This window comes from Terrapene carolina, unplaced genomic scaffold (assembly GCF_002925995.2).
Source record: "Terrapene carolina triunguis isolate 2854851 unplaced genomic scaffold, T_m_triunguis-2.0 Scaffold189, whole genome shotgun sequence".
NCBI classification, from domain to species: Eukaryota; Metazoa; Chordata; order Testudines; family Emydidae; genus Terrapene; species Terrapene triunguis.
In genome coordinates this window covers 12444315-12469118 of record NW_020664540.1, presented here as the reverse complement: position 1 = coordinate 12469118, position 24804 = coordinate 12444315, and the positions used below count along the sequence as shown (strand labels likewise).

The 24804-nt window shown below is 45.9% G+C and overlaps 1 protein-coding gene across 7 annotated transcripts in view; it reads left to right on the top strand.

Moving 5' to 3' along the window:
* Positions 1 to 23351, top strand: part of SAMD4A (sterile alpha motif domain containing 4A) — a 210446-nt gene extending 187095 nt beyond the window's left edge. For 5 of the 7 annotated variants that reach the window (XM_026654161.2, XM_026654164.2, XM_026654159.2 and 2 more), the window contains 6 exons: positions 3464 to 3582; positions 9690 to 9891; positions 10624 to 10750; positions 16634 to 16717; positions 19583 to 19675; positions 20885 to 23351. In XM_026654161.2, coding sequence (XP_026509946.1) covers positions 3464 to 3582; positions 9690 to 9891; positions 10624 to 10750; positions 16634 to 16717; positions 19583 to 19675; positions 20885 to 20913 — 654 coding nt within the window. In that variant the 3' untranslated portion in view covers positions 20914 to 23351. The remainder of the gene's footprint in view (positions 1 to 3463; positions 3583 to 9689; positions 9892 to 10623; positions 10751 to 16633; positions 16718 to 19582; positions 19676 to 20884) is intronic. The other 2 variants (XM_026654165.2, XM_026654163.2) reach the window with 1 other exon arrangement.
* The last annotated feature ends 1453 nt before the right edge of the window (positions 23352 to 24804 follow it).

Here is a 24804-nt window from a genome sequence, read left to right as displayed (position 1 = left end):
GATCCTGGCCTTCCACATACAAAGGACCAAAACATTCCGCGGAGCCACTCAGGTGTTGATAGTGGAAAGAATGAAAGGTTCTCCCCGTTTCTGCGCGGAGAATCTCATTGTGGATCACTTGGTGCATCAGGGCGTGTTACGACCTCACGAACATCTCACCACTTGCTCATTTAACAGCTCATTCTACAAGGTCTCAGGACTCCGCTGCTGCTTTTTTAGCACAAGTTCCAATTCAGGACATCTGCAGGGGGGCAACCTGGTCATCAGTTCACAACGCACTATGCCATTACACAGCAGGCTAGAGACGATGCCGGCTTCGGCCGGGCGGCGTTACAGTCAGCCTGCCCTTGATCTCCGAACCCACCTCCAGGGCAATTGCTTGTGAGTCACTTACGTTGGAATGGACATGTACAAGCACTAGAAGAAGAAGAAACGGTTACTAACCTTTCTGTAGCTGTTGTTGTTCGAGATGCATTGCAGATGTCCATTCCAAAACCCACCCTCTGTCGGAGGTGGTCGGCAAGAAGAAACTGAAGAGGGTCGGCAGGGCTCATTATACCGGCGCTATGAGTGTGCGACATCAGAGGGCGCTGGAGCCAAGGCAACAGATACCACTAAGGCAGTGTTTCCCAAACTTGGGATGCCGCTTGTGCAGGGAAAGCCCCTGGCAGGCCGGGCTGGTTTGTTTACCTGCCCCGTCCGCAGGTCTGGCCGATCGCGGCTCCCACTGGCCGTGGTTCGCTGCTCCACGCCAATGGGAGCTGCTGGAAGCGGCGGCCAGTACGTCCCTCGGCCCGCGCCACTTCCAGCAGCTCCCATTGGCCTGGAGCAGCGAACAGCGGCCACTGGGAGCCGCGATCAGCTGGACCTGCGGACAGGGCAGCTAAACAAACCGGCGGCGACCCCAGTTTGGGAAACACTGCACTAAGGGGAAAAATTCCGGCGGCTGCACTTGGGGCACGCACACACCTACGTCGGAATGGACGTGTGTGACACATCTCGAAGAACAACAGTTACAGAAAGGTTGGTAACAATTTTTTCTGAGGTTTCATGTGGCAAGTCACCATCTTGGTAGCCTGGGCAAGTGACCGGACACTCCAGAGCCATCCCTGTAACAGCTAGAGTGGGAGCTGTGGAATGGCTTGTGACATTCGGCTCCTCAACAGGTTGGAGGGATGAGAACATTGATTCCATAATGTATCCTGGTCTCTGAGGTATGGGGTGGGACCAGGGTTGAAAATGGTGCCCGGTACTCCTGCAAGGCAGTGCGGAGTACTGCTGAGGGAGCAGGAAGTCATGAGAGCAGAGATATAAAAGGGGAGCCTGGAAGGCGAGGACCGGATGCTTGAGCTTGATGTGCAGTGTGAGAGGAAGCCAGTGAAGGGATTAGGAAGGGAGGGGCATAGTCTGAGCTGCAGGAGGGGGAGGTGATTTTTGCAGCTGAATCTTGGATAGGCTTCTTGCTCAGATCCCATGGTGATGGGTGTGTGACAGGTAATAACAACACTACTTAGCTCTTGTGTAGCTACCACTTTTCTGCCATAGATTTCAAAACACTTTACAAAGAAGGTATCTTTATCCCCATTTTACAGTTGGGCAAACTGAGGCATAGAGGCAAACTGACTTGCCAGAGGTCCCCAGCAAGGTCAGTGGCAGAGCCAGGAATGGAACCCAGCCCAGTTCTCTCTAGATAGAATTGAAAAGAGGTCAGAATCTGAGACACTGGAGAGAAAACATTGATTGAGTCCTGTATTCCTAAAGCCAACAGTTTTTCATTGGTTTCCAACCAGAGCTAAAGTGAGTTGCTCCACAGCAACATGTCTACAGTGTTTTTCATTTGCGTTATATATTAATATGTTAATATCAGTGGGATGCAAGGTAAGTAGATTGATCGTTAAATGTGACAGTCAAAAGGATGATATTAAGATGGCTCATGTAATATTGGTTAAGCTGCCCATAAATATGTGTATTGTAGTTAATAACTGTCTGTAGGTCTCTGCTATCGTGGGGCATGCACATGAAAACATTCACATAATAATGTGTTAGGAGCACAGGGGGCCCAGATGGCTCAGGAGATTGGTAGTGGAGTAAGGGGATTTCCACTGCCAAGCTCAGGTTAACTCCAACCTGGGGCAGTAGCAACCAAATGCCATTACAATCTCAAGGCACTTTGGTCTCAGTGAAATAGACTGTGGTACAAAAACCTCGAATGGAATGGAAAATAAATGAAAGGTCTCAATCCATTTCCTGGGAAACAAATGTCCACCCCTCAGAAACCACTGCAATTGGTTCTGGCTGGAAGCTCCGGTCAGTAAGGAGATTGAGGATTTTGCTCTGTTGTTATCATGGGAGAAGCTCCCTCCAGGTCCAACCAAGACACGCTGGCAGGACAGCGTATGGAATGTTGCGCTGCAAAACGCTAGCACTGGACCTGTTGAGTACCTGAGCCAGAAGCCATCAGTTCCCAGGGCTGTCAAGCCAGCACCTTTCATGAACACTTACTTTAAAAGGTTTTTTTTTTTTTTTTAAAGAACTCAGACGTTTGTGTTTTATTTTTGGAGATTTCTTGAAAATTTTAGGGTCTGCACTGGGGGATGAAAATGCAAGTTGCTCACTAGAGGGTAGCTATTAAACAATCAGGAGCATTCATTTATCATTAATAAACTGAGCACTCAGGGAATTTTATGTACATACTATGATCTGAGTCATAGACTTTAAGGTCAGAAGGAACCCTCATGAAATAATTATGACCATTATCTGTCCCTAAGCCCCAATATAACTGAATTTCTTTTCATAGGCAACATTCAGTACTTTGCTAATTATTCTGTTTTTTAAATAAACATGAATTTTGGTTAAAAGTTAGTAAAAGAAGTAAAAAGAATTGACTTTGTTTGTTGTATCAGTAGGACTTTTTTGTAGCATCACCTAAGTGTTGTACATTTTGGCATCCGTAATGATGTAGCAATAATAATAATTGTATCGGATCTTTATGTATCTGTCATCCTGGTGGACCCACATCACTTCACACATACACAGTACCACTGAATTGTAGGGGCTGTGGGCAGTCAGGCAATGGTATAGCATGCCTCACAGTGATGGGGAGAGCAGAAATGAGGGTCCAGGACTCCAGGGAAACCCGTTCTCTTTCAGGAAGTGTCATGGGATCTTTAACACCCAGGCACAGCAGGATCTTTGCTCTTAAGGTTTCATCGGAAAGAGCTACACATAGGAAACTGCCTGGTGCTCAGTTTGTCTTTTTCAAAAGTGTAATGGGCTGAGCCAACTCTGCTAGGAGTTAAACCTGCAATTCAGGGCTTCTGTGTGTTTGCAGCCTGAAGCTTGGATCGCTCAGCTCTCTACTTTGGGTGCATGTTAACTGCCTGTTGTTTCCTTTATTTTTATACCCAACTGCATCATCCATAAGATGTTTACCTTTTTTTTAATTCCTTTTTTTGGGGGGCAGGCATTTACAGAGACACAGAAGAAAAGATTGTTGTCATGGAAACAGCAGGTGCAAAAACTCTTCAGGTCTTTCCCTCGGAAATCCCTTCTAGACATATCAGGATATCGGCAGCAAAGAAAGTACGTTGGGATTTCATCTCTCTGATGCAATGATTGTACTTTGTGGGTTGGTGTCTTGGACAAGATTACGCCAAAGGGGATAATTACACTAACATTCACACTGTGCTAACTGGAACTCGATGGGTCTGAGTCATGAGGCCAGTTACCTCGAGTGCAGGCAGGGCTGGAATATTTCACCTTGTTCTGTTTTAATTCTGTATGTCACAGCCAGCTCTCAAATGTCACTTTAGAGCAGTGCGTCCTGTTCTTAGTTATAAGCTCTGATTTGCATTATACTAGCACCTTGAGGTTCCAGCTCAGATCAGGGCTCCATTGGACTAGCTGTTAAACTGAGAGACAGTCCCTGCCCCAAAGTATAAATAGACAAAAGCAAAGGGTGGGTAAAAAGTACCATTGTCCCATTTTACAGATGGTGACCTAAGTCTAGAGAGATTCAGTGACTTGCCCCAGGTGACAAAAGCTGCCTGTGGTGGTGCTGGGATTTGAACCGAGATTTCCTGAGCCTCTCTTTGGTGGCTTACCAACAAGACCGTCCTTCCTCTATGTGGCGCCCTCCTTAAATCAGGGATTCTGATTGACCTGCCCATCTCCCAAGCCTACACTTTCCCCACGGTAATTGGAGCGCTTGAAAAGATTAAAAAGTAGGGCTGTCAAGTGATTAAAAAAAATTAATCGCACGATTAATTGCTCTGTTAAACAATATTAGAATACTATTTATTTAAATATTTTTGGATGTTTTCTACATTTTCAAATATATTGATTTCAATTACAACACAAACTACAAAGTGTACAGTGCTCACTTTATATTTATTTTTATTACAAATATTTGCACTGTAAAAAAGAAAAAAGAAATAGTATTTTCAATTCACCTAATACAAGTACTGTAGTGCAATCTCTTTTTCATGAAAGTTGAACTTACAAATGTAGAATTACGTGAAAAAAAAGTAACTGCACTCAAAAATAAAACAATGTAAAACTTTAGAGCCTACAAGTCCACTCAGTCCTACTTGTTCTGCCAATCGCTCAGACAAACAAGCTTGTTTACCTTTGCAGGAGATAATACTGTCCACTTCTTGTTTAAGGAGAAAGTGAGAACAGGCGTTCGCATGGCACTGTTGTAGCTGGCGTCACAAGATATTTATGTGCCAGATGCGGTAAAGATTCATATGTCCCTTCATGCTTCGCCCACCATTCCAGAGGACATACGTCCATGCTGATGACGGATTCTGCTCGATAACAATCCAAAACAGAGCAGACCGACGCATATTCATTTTCATCATCTGAGTCAGATGCCACCAGCAGAAGGTTGATTTTCTTTTTTGGTGGTTCAGTTTCCACATCTGACTGGTGCTCTGTTAAGACTTCTGAAAGCATGCTTCATACCTTGTCCCTCTCAGATTTTGGAAGGCACTTCTGATTCTTAAACCTTGGGTCGAGTGCTGTAGCTATCTTTAGAAATCTCACATTGGTACCTTCTTTGCATTTTGTCAAATCTGCAGTGAAAGTGTTCTTAACTCGATCACCATGTACTGGGTTGTCATCCGAGACAGCCATAACACAAAATATATGGCAGAATGCAGGTAAAACAGAGCAGGAGACATACAATTCTCCCCCAAGGAGTTCAGTCACAAATTTAATTAATGCATTATTTTTTAACGCGCATCAATGGCATGGAAGCATGTCCTCTGGAATGGTGGCTGAAGCATGAAGGGACATATGAATGTTTAGCATATCTGGCACGTAAATACCTTGCAATGCCAGCTACAAAAGTGCCAGGCGAATGCCTGTTCTCACTTTCAGGTGACATTGTGAATAAGAAGAGGCCAGCATTATCTCCTGCAAATGTAAACAAATGTGTTTGTCTTAGTGATTGGCTGAACAAGAAGTAGGACCGAGTGGACTTGTAGGCGCTAAAGTTTTACATAGTTTTGTTTTTTGAGTACAGTTATGTAACAAAAAAAATACATTTGTAAGTTGCGCTTTTGTGATAAAGAGATTGCACTACAGTACTTGTATGAGGTGAATTGAAAAATACTATTTCTTCTGTTTATAATTTTATAGTGCAAGTATTTGTAAAAAAAAAAAAATCTAAAGTGAGCACTATACAGTTTGTATTCTGTGTTGCAAATTGAAATCAAATATTTGAAAATGTAGAAAAACATTCAAAATATTTAATATATTTCAATTGGTATTCTATTGTTTAGTGCGATTAAAAGTGCGATTAATCACGATTAATTTTTTTACTCGTGGCTAATTTTTTTTGGTTAACTGCTTGAGTTAACTGCAATTAATCGACAGCCCTATTAAAAAGTAATAACAGCACTGTCCCTCTCTGCAGTTTGGTTTTCTCTCCTGTGTTTGCTGCCCCTCCAGTTTTGGTGTCATCTGCAAATTAAATCACTGTTGGATAGACACCAGGAAAAGCAATCAACAAGGGTGCAGCGAGGCTCTTGGGCTTGTTTAGGTTAGTTGATCAGAAAACCTCAGGAGGGCCCTGTAGTGGGCTACAAATGACTGGAATCTTCACTGCTTGAACACTGAGACTTGCTTCTCCACTGTGACTGGAGAAGCACAACACCACAGACCTGCGCCTTGGCTAGAGAACCACTTAGCAGGAGACACTTCATTAGGGTGAAATTCACCCCTGTGCAGAGCACCAGCATACAGCAGGTGTGCCACCTACCGTCATGCCTAAATGCTCAAAATAAGGCATATGTGGGGTATCGACCGAGACTGGATTCTCTGCACCCTGCAAGGCGTGAAATTCCCCCTTCCTGATCTAGATCAAGTGTGTCATTTTCTTGTACTTTCTTTGCTCTTCCAGTCTGGGTGAAGCTGCAGGCTAAGAATGCAATGGTGCAGCTCTGCCTTTCACATAGTTCCATAGGTATAATCACTTCCTGCATGAGGTTTAAAGAAACTTGGTTGTGTGTCATGATGGGTAGATTTATACTGGTCTGGATCGCATAATCGTATTATTTTAGAAGTCTTGTTCACTATAGCATGCACAGGCAGGAGAGATTAGGGCTGGAGACTTCAACAGCTGAGTTAAGGGAAAGTGGGTGGGTCAGCTTTTGTGGCCTGCATCATGCGGGAGGTCAGACTAGATGACCATAATGGTCCCTTCTGACTTTTAAGTCTATGAGTCTATGAGTAAGAGGAAGGTCGTCAAGACCTTCAGGAGTTGAAACGTCAAGGGTTGGAGAAGGGGCAGGGCAATACAGGAACTGCACAAGTGATAAGAGTTGTTAATCTCCCAATAGCTACTCTCATTTCATAGAATCATAGAAGATCAGGGTTGGAAGGGACCTCAGGAGGACATCTAGTCCAACCCCCTGCTCAAAGCAGGACCAATCCCCAACTAAATTTGTCATGTTTCAAACGTCAGCGGGTAAATAATAAGTATCACAGCAAAACTACCCATCTCTTTGTGTAATCATTTAAAACAATTGGGCAAGAACACTAGGAAGACTTTACACTGCAGTGAAATCTGCATGATCTATTTGTTCTGTGGGATCAACCGGTTCTTTTATTTTCTTGGTGCTGTTGCTTTGTTTCAGTGTGGCATACCAGTAACTAACGGTGTTACATAGAAATGGGTAAAATGTCCTAATTACAAACCAAGAATGGCCTGCCACTAGAGATATGTGTTTAAAAGACACATTAACCAAAATTCCCTCAACTTCACTACTTCAAAATGCCTCCATACTAGAGCCATCAAACTGTGGGAGAAACTTAATCTGCAAACACTTGTTTTTCACATGGCAAATGAAAACAAATTCCACTCCTTGTTCATCTGTTGTGCAGACTGCCCCTCACTTTCATCATCATGCCCCGTTACCCCTAAATAAAAGAATTTAGTTTATTGGGCTGTTGCTCCCGCCATACATGTGGGGGAGGTGAGTTAATGAGATTTAAGGGCCTGATTGTTCACTCCCTTCCCCTGTGCAAATCAAGAATAACTCTACTAAAATCAGTGAAGTAACTAACGCTGGTGTATCATCAGAATCAGGGAGATGAGGAGGAGGCCCTGAGAGTCAGAATCATGAACCCGGCTTGTCGTGGGAGCTTTTATTCATGGATTCTAAGGGCAGAAGGGACCACTGTGATCATCTAGTCTGACCTCCTGCATAACAGAGGCCAGAGAACTTCCCCAGAATAACTCCTGTTTGAACTAGAGCAGATCTTTTAGAAAAACATCCCATCTTGACTGTATGTGGTTACACATAGTCTAAGGACCAGACTATGTTCTTCTGACTTCAGGGAAGTTACTCTGGGTTCAAATTGCTGTAACTGAGATCAGAATCTGGTTCTAAGCAGGTAACATTTGTTATCCACTTGCTGCCCATCTCCATTAGTGTCAGGCTGCCAACCCAACCGAGACTGCATCGTACTGGTTTACAGAGAAAGTGCTTTTCACAACCAAATGGGCTAAGAGATCTGTAAACTTTCTGGCCCCATTTACTCTGGGTTTTCAAACTGTGTTAGCGCTGTTCTAAAGAACTGTGTTTAAACCTGGCTCTTGCTAGAGAGGTGTTAATGCAGTTTGACATCTTAGTGTGGATGGAGCCTTTGAGACTGACCAGCCCTTTTCTAACGATTGTCACTCACACAAGCACAAACAATCCAAAGGAAGATTTGATACTGGGTGCAATGCCTGTGTCTCATTCTGTGCAGAAGTTGTCTACATTCATCATTTCTTTTCTCTCTCTTTCTCTTTTTCTTTTTTCTTTTTTTCATTTAAAATGAGCAAATTTTAAACCAGCCAAATAAACCAAAAATGTAAACCGCAAACTCCTAACACATAACCAAATATAGAAATTAGAGAAATTAAAGCCTTAAGTAAGCCAAAGAAAGGAAAAACACGTACACACCAGAAACAAGCAGGAACGCAAGTGGCTTCAAAGAGGCATGGATCTGGCCCTGTGGATCCAAATCTTGAGATGCTGAGTGTTATGTTCACACCATGCACACAGAGAAGTTAGATTAAAAACATAAAAGACTTGTGCTAGATGCTTGCAACATAACACTACTTTATTTCTTAGAATTTGGAGTGGTAACACCCAAGAACCAAAAACAGAGAGCGAGAAAGCAGGCTGCTCCCTAACACAGAGGCACAATTCACCTCATTTGCGCTAGGCTGCCTTCTTGCAAATTGACTTTGACAGCTCTGCATGCTTGGTGCTTCCCTACAGAGCCCTCTAAGCAGCAAACCAGACCAGGAAACCCCTTCAAAATTAAAGTGATGGCTTATAATTTTAACTTTGTTTTCCATACACCACACTCAGCACTGTCAACTCTCATTTCATCGGAGGCAAAGGCGCTCAGCAACTCACGGCGTCAGGTCCTCAGTAGGTAAAGAGCCACAAGGGAAGAGAAAACTAGGAAGCAAATATAGCTCACAGAGGAACTAAGAATCAGCTTAGGACCCTTCCTTGTCACTGTGGGAAATGCAGAGCAGCACGGGCATCTTGAGAAGGCTGCATGGGGCTTGCAAGCCGCGGAGTGCCGGTATATCAGCTTTTTATTTCCAGTGCAAGCTGAGATTCTGGAGAATATACCAAAACCCCCAGGGCACCGCCAGAATCCATATACTTCTCCAGGCTAAGTGTCTGGATTTCTCCCTGTTTAGCACTTACAAGGTCATTTACATCTCACCAGCCATCATCAAACAAATCCCTCCTGCCTGTCTCCCACGCACTCTGCTTTGACTCACTCCCAGGAGTATGGTAAGCAGGCTAGGGCCTCAAGGGGCTAACCCGAAGTTTAATGCTAGCCACGGGGCTTACATGTGCAGGTGTCCTCTGAATCCAGTGAAAGCAATTCTGTTCCCTCTTGTGGCGATCCTCGGGAAGACACTTTGGCGAATTTGGCATGAGAGCGCCCTGTCCACTGAAGTCAGTATGAGTTTTTCCATTGATTTTAGTGGGAGATGGGTCAAGGCGAAAGCGCGTTAGGCTGTGCTGATTTCCAAACCCATCTTTAATCACTACTAACCACGTGCCATTTGAATATATTCTGAAAGTATTTAGAAGTCCGCTCATGCTTGCATTTTAAAAGGTTAAGATTCTGAATGTCCAGAACCTGTTATTTTTTCCTCTTTCCAGTCGAGGCTTTGGCCAGTCGAACTCCTTACCAACAGCTGGCTCTGTCGGTGCAGGAATGGGCAGACGGAACCCACGCCAGTTCCAGATTCCCTCCCGGAATCTCCCCCCCACCCGGCTGGGTCTGCTGGGCCCCAGTGGACTCCTAGGAGCTGCACAACGCAGCGCAGCTACCAACCCAACCATCCTGAAACAAGGAAGACAGGTGTGTGTCAGTCTGTCCGTGCTGGTGCATGTCAGACCACCCATGCTGCAGGGCGGTTGTTAGCTGCAGAGGAGGGTCTATATTTTTGGTGCCTGCTGAGTAATACTTTGGGTCTGATCCGACAAGATGCTGAGCACCCCTGATTGCCAGTTTCGTCCGGTGTGGGTGGCTTCCAGAACTTAGCAGGGTCAGGCCCATATACATGACAAGGGATTGGTCCAAATGTAGCTATTTACTCCCCAATGGCTGAAGAGAAAACTGCTACTAAAGAAAACAAGTTAATCAGCTCTTCGCTAAGGTTAACGTGGAATGATTTTTCTGATTTTCCTCATCTGACTAATGTGTCTGGATACTCTTTTTTACACGCGAGCCCAATGAGAACAGTCTGCAGGCATTTCCTGTTTTTGCTCTTTTCGGTGTAGCGGGGTACTGAAAAGGGACAAGGAGAGCTGGGAGAGAGGGACAAATCAGGCTTCAGAGAGGGATGGAGGAAGAGAAATGAGCCAAGGGTTTTTTTATAAGTACAACACTCGGAGAGTGAGTGTCACTCGCTGAAAAAGCCCTTCGCAGGGAGAGAGTGACCCAGTGACTAGAAGGGGTAAGGCTGGGGAGATCAGGAAAGCATTAGCATACAGAGCGTGCTGAGGTTTTTAACACACCCAGACTGTGTCCTACATTAGCATGGCACTGGCATTTGTTTTACAGTATCGTTGGTGTGTTTGTTTTCCATAGAATCTTTGGTTCGCAAACCCCGGGGGTAGCAACAGCATGCCAAGCCGGACCCATAGCTCAGTGCAGAGGACGCGTTCCCTGCCTGTCCACACATCCCCACAGACCATGCTGATGTTTCAGCAGCCAGGTAGGAAGAAGTCATTTGTCTTTTGCTTATTCATCCCCTTGTCATCTGAGAGTACAGTATATTAAAATAGCTGCACTAGTGAACCCTGCCTACAAATGCTTAGCCTCAACTGTCACAATACATTCCTGGGTGCTTATAGAAAGCTTTCTTTTTTTAAACTGTGCATTGCAAGCATGAACAGTGGTGGGCTGGCAGCAAGCCAGACTCTGCAAGCTCAGAGTCTGTTGCAATCCGACCAAGATATTTTTTGACACTAGTCAGATTACTGGATTGATTAAACTAGAGCCATCACTGGAGGGATTTTGACCCTATATATAACAGACTGACTGTGCTAGTGCCCAACATAGCTTCCTTCTGCAAGGCTTTGTGTTACATGGGGAATGTTGTAACTCTTGGGTCACCTTTTTTGCTTTTACATGGACTGGAAAATCCAGGGCAGAAGAGAAATGACTTCATGCATTTTAGGGAAATTCTTTTGAGAGAGACATTCTGAGGCAGAATTTCAACACACTGGGGATTTTAATTGTTTCCTTGCACGCTTTTAATACCCTTCCGTGTGTAAGAACATCCTGTCATTCTTTTTGCTTTGCTGAGTGTCCATCTGAATCCAGAGGGAAAAGTTCTGAGACTTTAGTGCATTTTTTCTAGTATATCTTAACTACGTATGTTGCTCCACTATCCTTTTAATGCAGCCTTTCTGCTAATGTACAGTAGTGTTAATAATCTGCATTGTTCCAGCAATAATTCACCATAGAAACAAATCTCATTCAAAAGAAGGTTACCACACAGAAACTTACACCCTTGTTTCAGCCTGGGCCTCCATCTAGCCTTCTCGTGTATTATGTGTCCGCGTTGTTTTGACTGTCTGTTCTCGATTGCAAGCCTCTTGTTGCAGGGACTGCGTCTGCCTCTGTGTATCATCCAGAGCCCAGTGTAATGGCAAAGTTCGATAAATATTACAGAATAAGAAATAGGTTCTTCTTGCATGTTAGCCTGCAGGTGATGAGGACTCTAGAGGACTGGAAAGTGGCATTGCCGAAAAAATATGCGTAGAGTAGCCAAGAAAATGATGCGTTTATTTAGTAATAGTATTAATAGTTTGCATGTATACAACACTTTTCGTTGGAGGATCTCAAAACACATTGTAAACACTAATGAATTAATCCCCACAACAATCCTGTGAAGTAGGAAGGTATTATACTTATGGGGTAAACTGAACAGAGAGAGTAACTGAGGCCAGGTCTACACTACCGCGGTAGTTCGACGGCTGGCAATCGAACTTCCGGGTTCGATTTATCGCGTCTGGTCTGGACGCGATAAATCGATCCCGGAAGTGCTCGCCGTCGACTGCGGTACTCCAGCTCGGCGAGAGGAGTACCGCGGAGTCGACGGGGGAGCCTGCCTGCCGCGTGTGGACCGCGTCTGAACCGCGGTAAGTTCGAACTAAGGTATGTCGACTTCAGCTACGTTATTCACGTAGCTGAAGTTGCGTACCTTAGTTCGAATTGGGGGGTTAGTGTAGACCAGGCCTGAGTTGCCCAAAGTCTTACAGCAAGTTGATTGTGAAGTTAGAATTGCAACCCAGGAGTCCTGACTCTGTCCCTGCTCTGAATATTAGACTGCACAGTCACATCTAGTCAGCCTTATTTCTTACATCTCATTCATGTAAACTTGAGATGCATTTAATGTGAATGTCTGTTCAGTCAGAACAAAGCTGGTCTGTTTGTTCAAGCAGAATACAGCATGGGGTGAAAACATAGCTGATCCATCTCTGCTGGCTTTGTAGCATTCAGCCTCAATTCCCTTACCCATGGATCTGTGGGATCCTGCAAACTCCACAGGGCGTCATACCTCTGTCCCTTGAGGAGGACTATTTGCAAAGAACTCAAAGAGGGGAGCTTCAGGGAGTTTTTCTGATCCCCTAGCCCCCTCCTGCAGAGAATCCAGCAGGGGCGACCTAACCCAGGTGACGGGACAGAGGAGAGGAATCTAAAGGGATTGTTTAAATTAAGAATAAAGCCATAAGAACGAGCCAAAACCATCCTACAAATGCTAAATTTAATAATAATAATAATACTTAGCTCTTAGAATTTGGTGCCAATTTCTTGCCTAGAACACTCCCCCAGCTCCTGCAAGCCGGGCACAAACATCTGAGGGCAGAATGTTGGCTCTAAATTTATGTGCTATTTAAAACTAGCACCAAAACTTCTTTCTACCAGGGATTAAAATATCACCTGAACTAGGAATGCACATTGATGACTGTCCAGGAGGGATTTAAGGAAATACTGCCAGCGTCTTCATCTCATGTGCATTAAGCCCGGATTAAAAGGTGATCTGGAAGAAAGAGGGGAAGCAGGTCATGTAAATTAGTGGGCTATTCCACTAATTCATCGTCAGACCTGTTGGGGACACCACCTGCCCTTAATTTCCAGTCATCTGACGGCTGATTTGGAGCCCTAAAATACGAGCCTTCCCAGGTAGCTCACAACCTTACTTAGTACGCGACTGCAGCATGCCACGTTTTTAAGCCGCAAATGATGGTTTCAGATAAACAAGATCTTTCCTTCCACCTGCTGTGAGTGGAGGGGGTGAAAAGAAAATAATCTTGATATTGCTCCCATAAAATGCTAGATATCTTCGACCCATTGAACTCAAGAGATGTTTCTTTAGATGTCTGGGGTAAGATCACATTCCTTTTAAGCTGTACTGTGGGCGTCTCTCCTGCCGGTTATATTTATCCTCCATATGAATCAGAGAAGTTAAAGTTGGAGAAGACCTCTTAGGTCACGCCTCGGTCATCCCTTGGGGACCAGCCCAGATCTCCATGGTAACACAGGATGCGTCAGAGGAAGGGAAAAAGATCCCTCATAAGGCACCTACACCGTCTGTTCTCCAGGGCTTTGTCCAGCATGGTTTCAAATGACCCCAGCAATGAAGCTTATTTTTAGTTTCACTTCTGTCATTTGTACAGACAAGTTTTACAGCCCTCGTGTCCCTGGCACAGAGGAGTTTCTGGTTTTGCCCTACGTGCAACTTTCAAGTTAATAAAAAAATCAAGTCCTGGTCTCTACACACACTATGGCAAATGAAATCAACCTGACACAAACTACGTCTAAACAGGGAATAGCCAATATTATGCCTCACTTTTGTATTAGGCATAAAATACTTTTGTTTTAGAGCATAATCATAACAATATTATCAATTACAGTATACTCCTCTTTATCCGAAACCCCGTGTGATGGGGTTCGGTCCACCGCTGCGGCGCCGCCTGCTGGCTGTCCTGGGGATTAGCTCTGTATGCCAGTGCGCCCTCTTCTGGTGACGTTCTGCCACCATCACTCTCCAGCTATGCCACACTCTGTGCTCCCTGGTTCCGGGGGATAGTATCACAGTCCCTCAGTCCAGCCACTTCCTCCTGACCCGGGCCCGCCCATTACTCTGGGTCCCGGCCCAGGGACCCTGAAGATGGCCGCCATTTACTACGTCCCTGCTGACTCCTCTGTAGATCTCCCTGGGCCTCGTTCCCACAGCCCCAGCACCCTCTTTGCCCTTGCCTCAGGGCCTCAGCCTGCAGCACTGCTCTGTCCGGGGTGCTTGCTGCCCTCCGCCTGCAAGGCAGTCACTCCTCCTCAAGCTCCAGGGAGTGACTGACGCTGCTCTGCTCTGCAGCCTTTCTTATATGGGCCAGCCCGGCCCTGGTTGGCTGCTCCCCGCAGCCTCTCTGTAACTGGCTGCCTCCTGCGCAGCCTCCATCACATCCCATTATCCGAACCGCCACACTATCCCAACCCCTTCCTTGCCCCCCTCGTGTCTCATGCTGGGGGACAAGGAAGGGATTTGGAGAATGTGGAGGTTCAGATAATAAAGCAGAGTCCCCCGGCCAGGACTGCAAGGATGGGCACAAGCCCCCAGCTGCAGGGAGGCCAGCCCGCTGCTGTATGGCTCCTACGACAGTGCAGGGAGCCCTCTGCAGTCCCGCTGTCCCAGGAGTGAGGGAGCGGGGCCATGACAACGGTATTGCCTAGGGCTAGTGACACCGGATCCCTGCAGGCGCAAGACACAGGATGGCTGCAGTGTTGGCGGGGCAGAGCAGAGTCCTGGCTGCTTTGCCCCACACAGTCCAACTACACAAGGTAGGCAAAGGAAGTACTCTTGTATTCATTGTGCAGCTGGGACGCAGATCCTCAGAGGTATGTAGGGTTCCAATTCCCATTGATGTCAGCAGAAGTTAGGAGCCTAACTACCTTCGTGGATCTGGAGCTGTGTGACTTGCTCAACGTCACGCAGGGAATGAACCCAGCTCTCCTGAATCCTGCTGCAGGGCCTTACAAGACCATCCGTCCTCCTCTGATAGCAACAGTTAAGTTAATGCAAACCCCATGCCATGCATTTCCCCAGGGAAAATTACCTCAGCAATTGCCTGGAGAGAGTTTCCTTTAAGAACTGCACTGTCACTGCTGACCCAATCCACAAAACTCTAGGGACCTTGGGATAAGAGGATCAGATAGAAAACATCCTCAGTCAGCTATGCCTCAGCGCTGCCTTTTTACTCCTGTGCGCTGTGTTTACAGATGATCTGATGAGGGAGTTTTGATTTATGCAGCTCTGAGGCCTTACAATGCACATGTACCATTCTGTTCAGCTGTTGGCAGACCTACGGCTTAGAGGACGCCGATGCTCCTTCAGTAATGCCCAGCGATGGGATTTCACAATTCCTTTAGTGACTCTGATTACCTTTACAGTCACTGTGGAGCGGCACCTTCACAACAGGGACATTTTACTGTCTTTCTTCATTGGCCTTGCCAAGCCCTTTCTTTGTAGTATTTTCAAACCATATGAGCATCTTTCTAATACAAACCTTGAACCTTTCACTTACATCAGTTCATCTCTGCTGGAACTTCATTGAATTCCTCCTGGTTTACACTAATGGAGGTTCAGAGCCTTAGTTTCTCATGTTGAAAGTGCTGTCAAATAAAAGTGTGCCCCATTTTAAAAAACAGTCCTTGCTAGAAAGTTAGTAGGGTTGAAATCTCAGTCCTGGTTTAGCAGTCCAATAAAACAGTTTATAGGCCCATGGTATATAGGCAAGGCCCAGATCCTCAAAGGTATTTGAGGAATTAGTGGAAGCAAGACTCAGAGCCTCAAAGGTATTTAGGCTTCTATCTCTCTGCCTAGGCCTGAATCTTCAAGCAAAGGATGAAGTTGGCCTTGTTGTTTCAGTTCATATAAGTAAAACAAAGTTACTGGATTATGAATGGATTTGAGTGTTTTGCCCTAATTGTGCTGGGGTTATTTCCTTCTAAACTCCTGCCTCCTAACCTACAGCTTTCATCGCCTTGCCCTGCAATGGCCAGTCTGAAACCAAGCCTGTAATCATCATTAATTATTATGGTAGCACATAGCGGCCATTGGGCTTGGTGCCTGTATGAACACGTAACAAAGAGACAGTTCCTGCCCTGAAGAGCTTACAGTCTAGGTATAAGACTGTAGACAAATCTAAGGTTTGGGTTTCATGATTCTGTACTACATCACTGCAAATGTGTGAACCTCCGTCAGTGGTATTAGTTAGTGGCTGGGATGGTGTTTGCAAATCAAAACTGATATTAAACAGGTGTGTGTAAGAAAGTCAGTGTGTTTGCACATATAAATGAGCATAAAAACATCCAACATTGGGAATGAAAGCTCAGTTGCAGTCTTTAGAGGGAGTTGTCAGAGGGACAGAAGCGAAGTAAGGCTCCTGTCATCGGGTTTACACAGGGTATATGTCAGTGCAGAACAGATTCCTACCTGCCCAGCTATTGTATTTACCCTTTAGATTGGTTGTGACTTTGCTTCTGCCATTGTGGGTCTCCGGAGTAACAGTCTGTTCCATTTCCTTTGCAGAGTTCCAGGTACCAGTGACAGAACCTGACATCAACAACAGGCTGGAGTCCTTGTGCCTGAGTATGACTGAACATGCCCTGGGGGGTGAGTGCACCCTTTTCCCTTCCCTCCATTCTGTTGTCGGCCACAGTGTCTCTGGCACAGCCAGGAGGATTCCCCATTTTAATTCTTTCCTCATCTCCTTGAGGCCGTCTGTCACAGCCACCATCTCCTTGACTGAAGGAGACAGGACAAGACTGCGGTGGGAACTAATCAGTGCTGCCCATTAAGTTACTGAGCAGCAGGTAGGGGCACTTCTGCCTTCAGGGCACCTGGGCAACACCCCAGGCTGGAAAAGGAGCGAATAGAATGAAAGGGAAATAGCCAGCAGCCAAGCCAGGCTCTGGAACGTGCTCACCGCTACCAAGCAGGTGAGGAGCAAAGGAGGGTTACAGCCAAAATGGGGACCTATTTCGGCACCAAGATGAGAGAACCTGTCAACCTTTCTGAGCACCGGCAGCTCCCACTTGAAGCTAATGGGAACTGACAGTGCTGAGCGCCCCTGAAAATCAGGAGACTGTTGTTAAGGGCATGGGGTGGGAGCTTTGGCATATGGACTAAAATGGGAGCCGGATTAAGCTCTAAGGGCCAGCCCCTCAGCTGGTGTAGTCAATAGATGTAGGCCGATTTACCCAGCTGAGGAGGGGGCCCTGTGTATGGACTTGGACATCTGGCCTGAGCACGCTGTTTCTATATCACTGCAAGAGCCTGCCAACGTGGGAGGGAGGGGCAGGTTAGTGAAACTTGGGCTTCCCAAAAGACCTTTCCATTCTAGTGCCACTAAATTCAGCGTAAATCTGAATACAGGTATGATTCTTTTAGCCTGTGCCTTTCTAAAAACGCCCATCACCCTCGTGCCTGGGTGCCCTACAGACTGATAGCCGTCAGTTTTCCAGTAGAAGGGAGAATTCTCCTCAGGGATCGGATGCCAGGAGCTGATTGCCGGGAGAGCCGCATTAGCTGTCTGACATAGTCGACTGTGGCAACTTAACTCTAAACAGATGCATCTTCCACCGGCCCTTAAGGATTCTGTCTCAGGCTGAGCTCTGGGGAAAGCGAGGCCCATGATCTCCACTGAGAAAACCCTGACCATTACTACTGTTACTGTGTGTCACGGTAACGCCTACGAACCCCAGTCAAGGATCAGGGCCCCGTTGTGCTAGATACCATAAATACCACAGAGTAATCACAGTGTAGATATCAGACAGGACACAGTCGATGGACAAAACAGACAAATTGGGGGGAGGCGGGTGGACGGAGCAGGTACCAGAACCAACGGCTTAGCAGAAAGATGGACGTCTCAACTGGGCCGGGGTCTGGTGAAAGCCCGAGGAAGATCTGACTGCATCACAGCACATATAGGTTTTGTGAGTTGTTTTATTTCGATTTAGATAACAAACTGAAACATCCCCGCGCAACGCTCCAGGTGCCCTTAGCCATGAACTGGCCATGACTCTCCCAAACCACGGCCACCCAGCTACGAAAAAACTATCCGCGTACAAAGAATGAACCAAGTCAGCCAATCGATCACCGCAGCAAAGCAACCCTTCAAACCACTCCCCCAACCCCATCAAACAAAGAGTTTGTGCAGCATGCCTAGAAATCCATGGCCTGTGGCCGGGAGGAGCGGGGATCCAATTCCAGTCTCGAGGGTGGAGAACACCCTGTCGCCAGTCCCTGCCTGGCAGTATATTGTGGGGAGAGAGGCAGATGCTCAGGCTGGGAGGAGCCAGGCCAGTTAGGGCTTTGACCCGCATTGCCTTGGCCCAGGCCTCCCTACACGAAAAGTGCTATAAATAGCTTTAATAAACAAACCAATCAGAGCTTAACAAACCTGTTTGTTTTTAGTCTTAACATTCCAGCGGGAGGAACTGAAGCGTGTGTCAAGCGATTTCCATGATGAGCTGAGCAGGGGATCAGGGAGCGCTGTGTGCCGGGCCCGGCGTTAGGAATAGCTCACTTGGAGATTGCCAAAGTCAGTAATGTGGTGGGCTGTGGTATGCAGGGCTGCTGCCCTTATGCGTAGTTCCAGCTTTGTAACAAAACAACCAGTGTCTTGACACCAGCTGCTGCTGTGTCTCTTAGAAGTCGGATCATTACGGCAGCCCTCCTAGGTATTTCCTCAGTCTCGCTCATGCGCTAAATGGGCTGCATTATGTGGGATGACGTTGGGGCGAGGTGGGAAGGGGGGAGCTGCTGCTTTTCTGGGATGAGTGCCTCTGCCATTCGCAGCCCCAGCCTGATTCCCTTCGCCGTGTTCAACGGGGTGGGCTCTCCCAGTGCCATCATTCTAGGTCGCCTTGCAGCACTGACGCTCAGGGCAGCTCTGGGCACAGCATTGCAGCAGGAGCCACCCCACAGCCTACCGCTCACGTCGTTCTCCCAGAACAGGGCACATCCGAGCTGGGCTATCCAGCTCTTACTGTGCCTCCGCTGAGGAGGGGCCAGGAACCTGCCTCTGAACTTCCCAGAGCCTGGCAGGTGTTTGGATCCAGGTTTTGGCTCAGCCCGTCCTAGAGATGAGCCAGCCACTGAATTTGGATCCACTCTGCCCCCAAGTTTGAAGGGTGGGGGTGCGGCGGCAGGTTGAGCTGGTGTTTCAGATCATGCCCATCTTTGGCCTACATCCATAATTCCAGGTAGGGTTGGAAATACAAGACTCTCCATAGCCCAAAGCCTGCTGCTGTGTTTCTAAAAGCCACCCTAATGCGTTCACAAGCCTGTGCACGACTGAGCACAGAGGAGCCGCGTCAACAAATACGTGTTCGAAGACAGTGAATCTGTGTCAAAAGCTTGCACCCCGAATGCATGTGTCATAACGCGTGTCTGGTTAAAAACCCTTCTGCAGCGTTTATCCTCACCCAGGCTTTTCATTGTTGTTCTTTCTCTCCGTGCTTCATCCCCTTGTAGAGAGCTGTGCATGGAGCGTCATAGGCACTGTGGATTTCATTGGCCGGAGCAGGCATGATAAGCCCACGCACACCTCTCAGCGCTTTCTGACTGGTCAGTTGGCTCGTTAAGGCCTTGCTGAGACATCACCCCTATCTGAGGAGTTTTCTGCTCCAACCCCTCCTCCCCAACCACCGAGTCCCCAGATAGCCTGACTCCTGGGCTGTGATGGGACAGGGCCCTGGATGAAAAGAGTCGGGGACAGTACATTACCGGGAGGCTGTTAGGAAGCCTTAGAAAGAGGAGGCCAGAAATGAACCGAGGGGAATTTAGCCCCAGACTTCTCAGTCCTGGCCCCTGTGACCCATCGGCTTCCATTGAAATGAGATGGAGTCCGTGCCCCGGGCATGGCATTAAAGCTTCCTCTGTGACATTACTGGCCTCTATTTCTAATTGTTCCTTTCACTTCCTTGTCCTAGTTCTGTTGCATTTTAAAAGCAAACTAAACCCCAGGCCATGGGAAGAAATCCACCCAGCAGCTGCCATTCCTCTGGGCAGGACTGCATTTCCAAACGCTCCTGGAACAGGGTCCGAGCCTGCAGGCCCTCTCACGCTGCCGTAAAGGGGAGTTTTGCCTGCTCAGAGCGCACAGGGCAAGACCTGACAGGATAACAGAGCTGTGCACCTCCTACTCTGAACCTTGCCTATTAATTTAGGGCAAGACTGTCTCTTTTGCTATATTCTGGTACGTGGAGCCAGGGGCTATAAAGTACTTGCATGGGCCCTCTACACTGTAGCTCACTGCACAGCTCTGCGTGGCCACTGTTCCCTGACCCACACCGGATGGGGGTGGGGAAGTGGGCAAACAGGAACAAGAAATGGGCAATAGACCGGAAGCAGATTGCTTCCTTCCTGGAGTACAGGAGGGACCAGGGCATGCATGGTGACTCTGAGTCACGCTGCATTCCCTTGGCTGCTCCTGGAGCAGCAGAACTACACGCATCCCTTACTCAGAGCAGATTGTAAAGATACATTTGAGCCCCTACTGCATACCAGCATAGAAATTATATTCACAACTAGAGAGGGCAGGGCAGTGCCCTGCTGACTGGCACACAGATATGAAAGGTAGGTAGGTGGACCTGAGCCACCAAGTTTGGATCCAGATCTGAATTTCCCCCACATTTGGATCTACTGATTGGATTCAGGCCAATCTGCCGTGTTTATTTAAATTGGGTATTTGTAACATGCCCATCATGGTAGTATTGAGGAAATGCAATTTAAAGCGACCTGTGGCTACTTCTGATTATGACTTAAATCTTTCAGATGGCGTGGACAGAACCTCTACGATATAGAAGATGAACGTGTAACGGTGACAGCGCTGGCCGTGAGAATGACTGCTGCGGGTCCAGTGGCAACAGTCTCCAGACGTGCACAGGATTCTCAAAGAGATTTTGCATTCTCTCTCTTTCTCTCTCTCTCTCTCTCTCTCGTTTTAATTTTGTGAATGTGTAGATTGTCCTTGTGAACATATCATTAGAATTGGACTTTGTTTTGTCATTTATTACATCCTCTCTAGAGGAAAAGTGTGGGGGAAAGGCAAAGTGCTGGTAAATAAGGTGTTAATCTCCAGCTGGGGAGGATGGAGAGCACCAGGCAAACAGGCACCAGGCAAACCCTGTTTCTGAAGGAGGAAATTAACAAATATCACAAGTGTGACCAAAAAACAAGGGGGTAACTTATTGTTCAGAGTTTACAACTCTTGTATTTCACTAGAGCTCAAACATCTACTGGAGCTGCAGTGCAGTCAAAAAGGAAAATAAAAACCAACCACCACCAAACATCCTTTCAACCAAATTTAAAACAACTAAATTTCAATTTGTGTATTGTTTACATAAGAGCAGTTATAAAGGGTACATAAGTGTGTAAAAATGTCTGGTAGGCCTTTGTCTCATATTCCTGTTGTAAAGGATTTTTTTGTTTTACTTCTGTTAATAGCAGCAGGTTTGCATTTTACATAGCAACCAAGCTATGCTTCTAGGGGCAGGCCTTGGGTTTTCATCTTATCAGCTGGGATGGAGAGGACATCAGAGAAGAGAGGAGGGATGTTGTGGAGTGGGCGGGACTATATGTGATTGGGCGCGGAGAGCAAGTGGGATCAGTTTCTTGTTTCTTGTCTTGTGTATGTGAATACCTAAAAGATGCTGCATCGTGGCTTTTACAGACCTGCCACTACATCCCAGACTGACTTGATCATTTTCAGAACTAGCTACAGTTTGCCAGCTAAACTACAGGGGGTGGAAGGCTGGGCCTTTTCTTGCCCTGGGAGGTAACAAGAGGATGTGAGTAGGTAGAGAAGGATTAAAGGGGAAAGCATGAGCTTCCTGTGCTAAGGGACCATGCGGGAGAGCAGCAAAATGTAAGCAGTGCTGGACTGCAACTCTCAGTATGAATAGTGAGTGCGCTCTGTTCAGTGTTTATACTGGCTCACAAACACTGATGCCTTTTTCTTGGTCCTGACAGATAATGAGCGTGCATGTGGCCATAGAGTAATAAGCAGGCTAAACTGGACATTACGTGTAAGGGAAGGAAGGTCAACATGTGGGTGGATTAAAGATTTAAGAGCCAGTCGTTTGGATGCACATCTATCTGTGTGCTGCTGTCATCCCAGAACTGTAGCAATTACACGTTGCTTTTTATAATTGAGTTAAGGGTGGCCCTGGTTCATTTCATACGTGAATTTGATATAACTTTGAACCAGCAAGTGTTTAAACTGAGATCTGAGTCCAGAATCAAGTCTCATGTACACCAGCCTACATCCATAGTTGTTCCATTGAATTCAGTGGGTTAGCTCCAGATTTACACCCAAATGAAAACAGAATCTTCACCTAACATTTCAGTAACACGTGGTTATTGAATCCCCATGGCTTGCTTGACACCCAGAGGGCCTGGGTTTTTTTCTTTTTTTTTACTTACACCAGTTTTACCCCAATGTATTTCCATTGGCTTTAGTGAAGTTACTCTGGATTCACCCTGGTGTAAGAAAGAAATGATTTGGTGCGTGCAATTTTTCTTTATTATATAAAGAAAAGTAATATTGGTGCATACCATGGCTATGTGAATCTGTACAATACTTCAGAAATCAGTTCTGTTGGTTAACGTTGTTTGGGTGGTTGATATTCTCTGAAAGTAGTTATGGAATTGCTCGAAAAAGCAAATATTTTCAGTGCCAAACATTCAACGTGACTATTTTAAAAGAGGGGACTAAGGGCTAAACCGCAGCTTCAAAGAGGTGTTCTTACATGTACAATAAGGTTTGTAAATCCAATTTAGATGCAGCATTTTTACTTAACTTTATAAAAACAAAAAGTGCCAAAATGCAATTTTTCATGCTGATTGACATAAAGTTGATATTTCTTGGTTTCCTGTTTACCAGAATGCATGATACAATGTAACTGAGCATGATTTGGTGGAGTAATGAGGGAAGACGATAGGAGGGGACTTTGGAATGTGTTAGAAGGAGCTTAAAACAAAGTTAATGAAGAGTTTAATGAACTGCAGTATTACACAGCTTGGATAGGAAATGAGAAGGTATTCAAATCTGAGTTGCATCTTGAGCATTCATAGCTATATACAATGTGCAGCTTCAGAAAATGAATTGTGAACACAATCACCTTAGCATGAATCTTTTGAAAGGAAGACAAAGTATTTACAAATCTGAAATTCTATTTATTCCTTTGCTGAATATAGAAACAGAGGTTATCTGATTATTAGATATATTATTTTGGATATATTACTTGCTATGGCTGGTAACCATGATAATGTCTGTTATTAACAACCACATAATTCAATTTTTCTTTTCTTTTTTTTTTTTAAAAAAAGCTTATTTTCCATTGGGAGTGTATAGGTTAATGATAGACTTTGTTGTGTTTTGCTGTTTTTTGTTTTAATTAAAAAGTAGCTTCGGTTAAATTTTGGAAGTCCTTCCCAGCTCCGTTTTGAGGCCTGTGTTGAGTGCAGGTGTAGAGCTCAATTTAAAAATCAAATTCTAAAGTAAAATAAATTTATTTATAAAAACCAGTTGCATGCATAAGGCTGTGAAGTCAAATATTTAGTAATAAAGCGGCAGTGCCTTTCTTTTTTGTATTTACCCATTTACCCCAAATGCAACTGTTTTATAATAAGCAAGTATCAAATTATTTCAAATCTCAGAGTAACAAATATTTCACTACATATAAATGTGGGTTTTTTTTTTCCGTTTTCTAACTAAAGCAGTGTGTAGTTGGTATCTCTGCAAGCATCTCTTCCAGGGATAGTAGTTTGCTACACTATTATCATGTATGAGGTTTTATTGGTGCTTTTATCCTTGGCGGTTTCTTACAGTTATTAACAGTAGGGGGCAGACACACACAAGAGGCTGAGACATACAAGGAATGAAACACTGCTGATGGTTTTTCGCTGCTTCGGGTTTCACTTCTGAATGACGGCCGACAAGGAAAACAAAATAGCTTTTGTCTGCTTGGTGATGCTGTCTGCACTGAGAAGCTAACAAATTCTGTATATCCAAGTGTCCTTGGCTGTGTTCACACTGCAGAAATGAACCTCTTTTGCCCCCAGGTCAAGCTTGGCTGCCCCACCCATCGGATTGCCCTGCTGAGCTGGACAGGATCAGCAGGGTCCAACACCGGTAGAGAAGTGTGCCAGGCCCCTGGCACCACAGGGCACCCCTCCTCGGAAAGCACATCTGTTAAACAAGTGCTTAAGTTCCGCTGACTTCAAGGGGACTTACGCATGGGTTTAAAGTTAAGCACGTGCGTTGCTGAATAGGAGCTGGAATAAGATGCGTTGCGCAATGAGTGCTCAACGGGGCTCACTTTGACCACTGCAGCCAGACAAGCGTTTGCCTGTCGAGAGTGGGATGTTGACGATGTCACCCTGTTGTCAACACGGCTCATTTTTGCAGTGGACACAGCCTTCTAATCGTCCCAGATTAGGGCTAAATTGCCCCTTTCCTCCCACCTTCCTGGTAAGGGACAAGTAAGTATTCATGACACTGAGGAAACCCTGCTTTTCCTTTGAGGTGCCATGAGCTAACCCTTTCAAGGACAAGCCCTTTGTCTAAGTAGTAATGCAGGTACCTGAGCTGGGGATCAACCTGTTTTTCTCAGATGGTGAAAGTCTGGGGATTTTTCCCCGGTCACCAACAGGCCTTCACAGAACTGTTGCTTTGTTCAAGTAGATCAGTG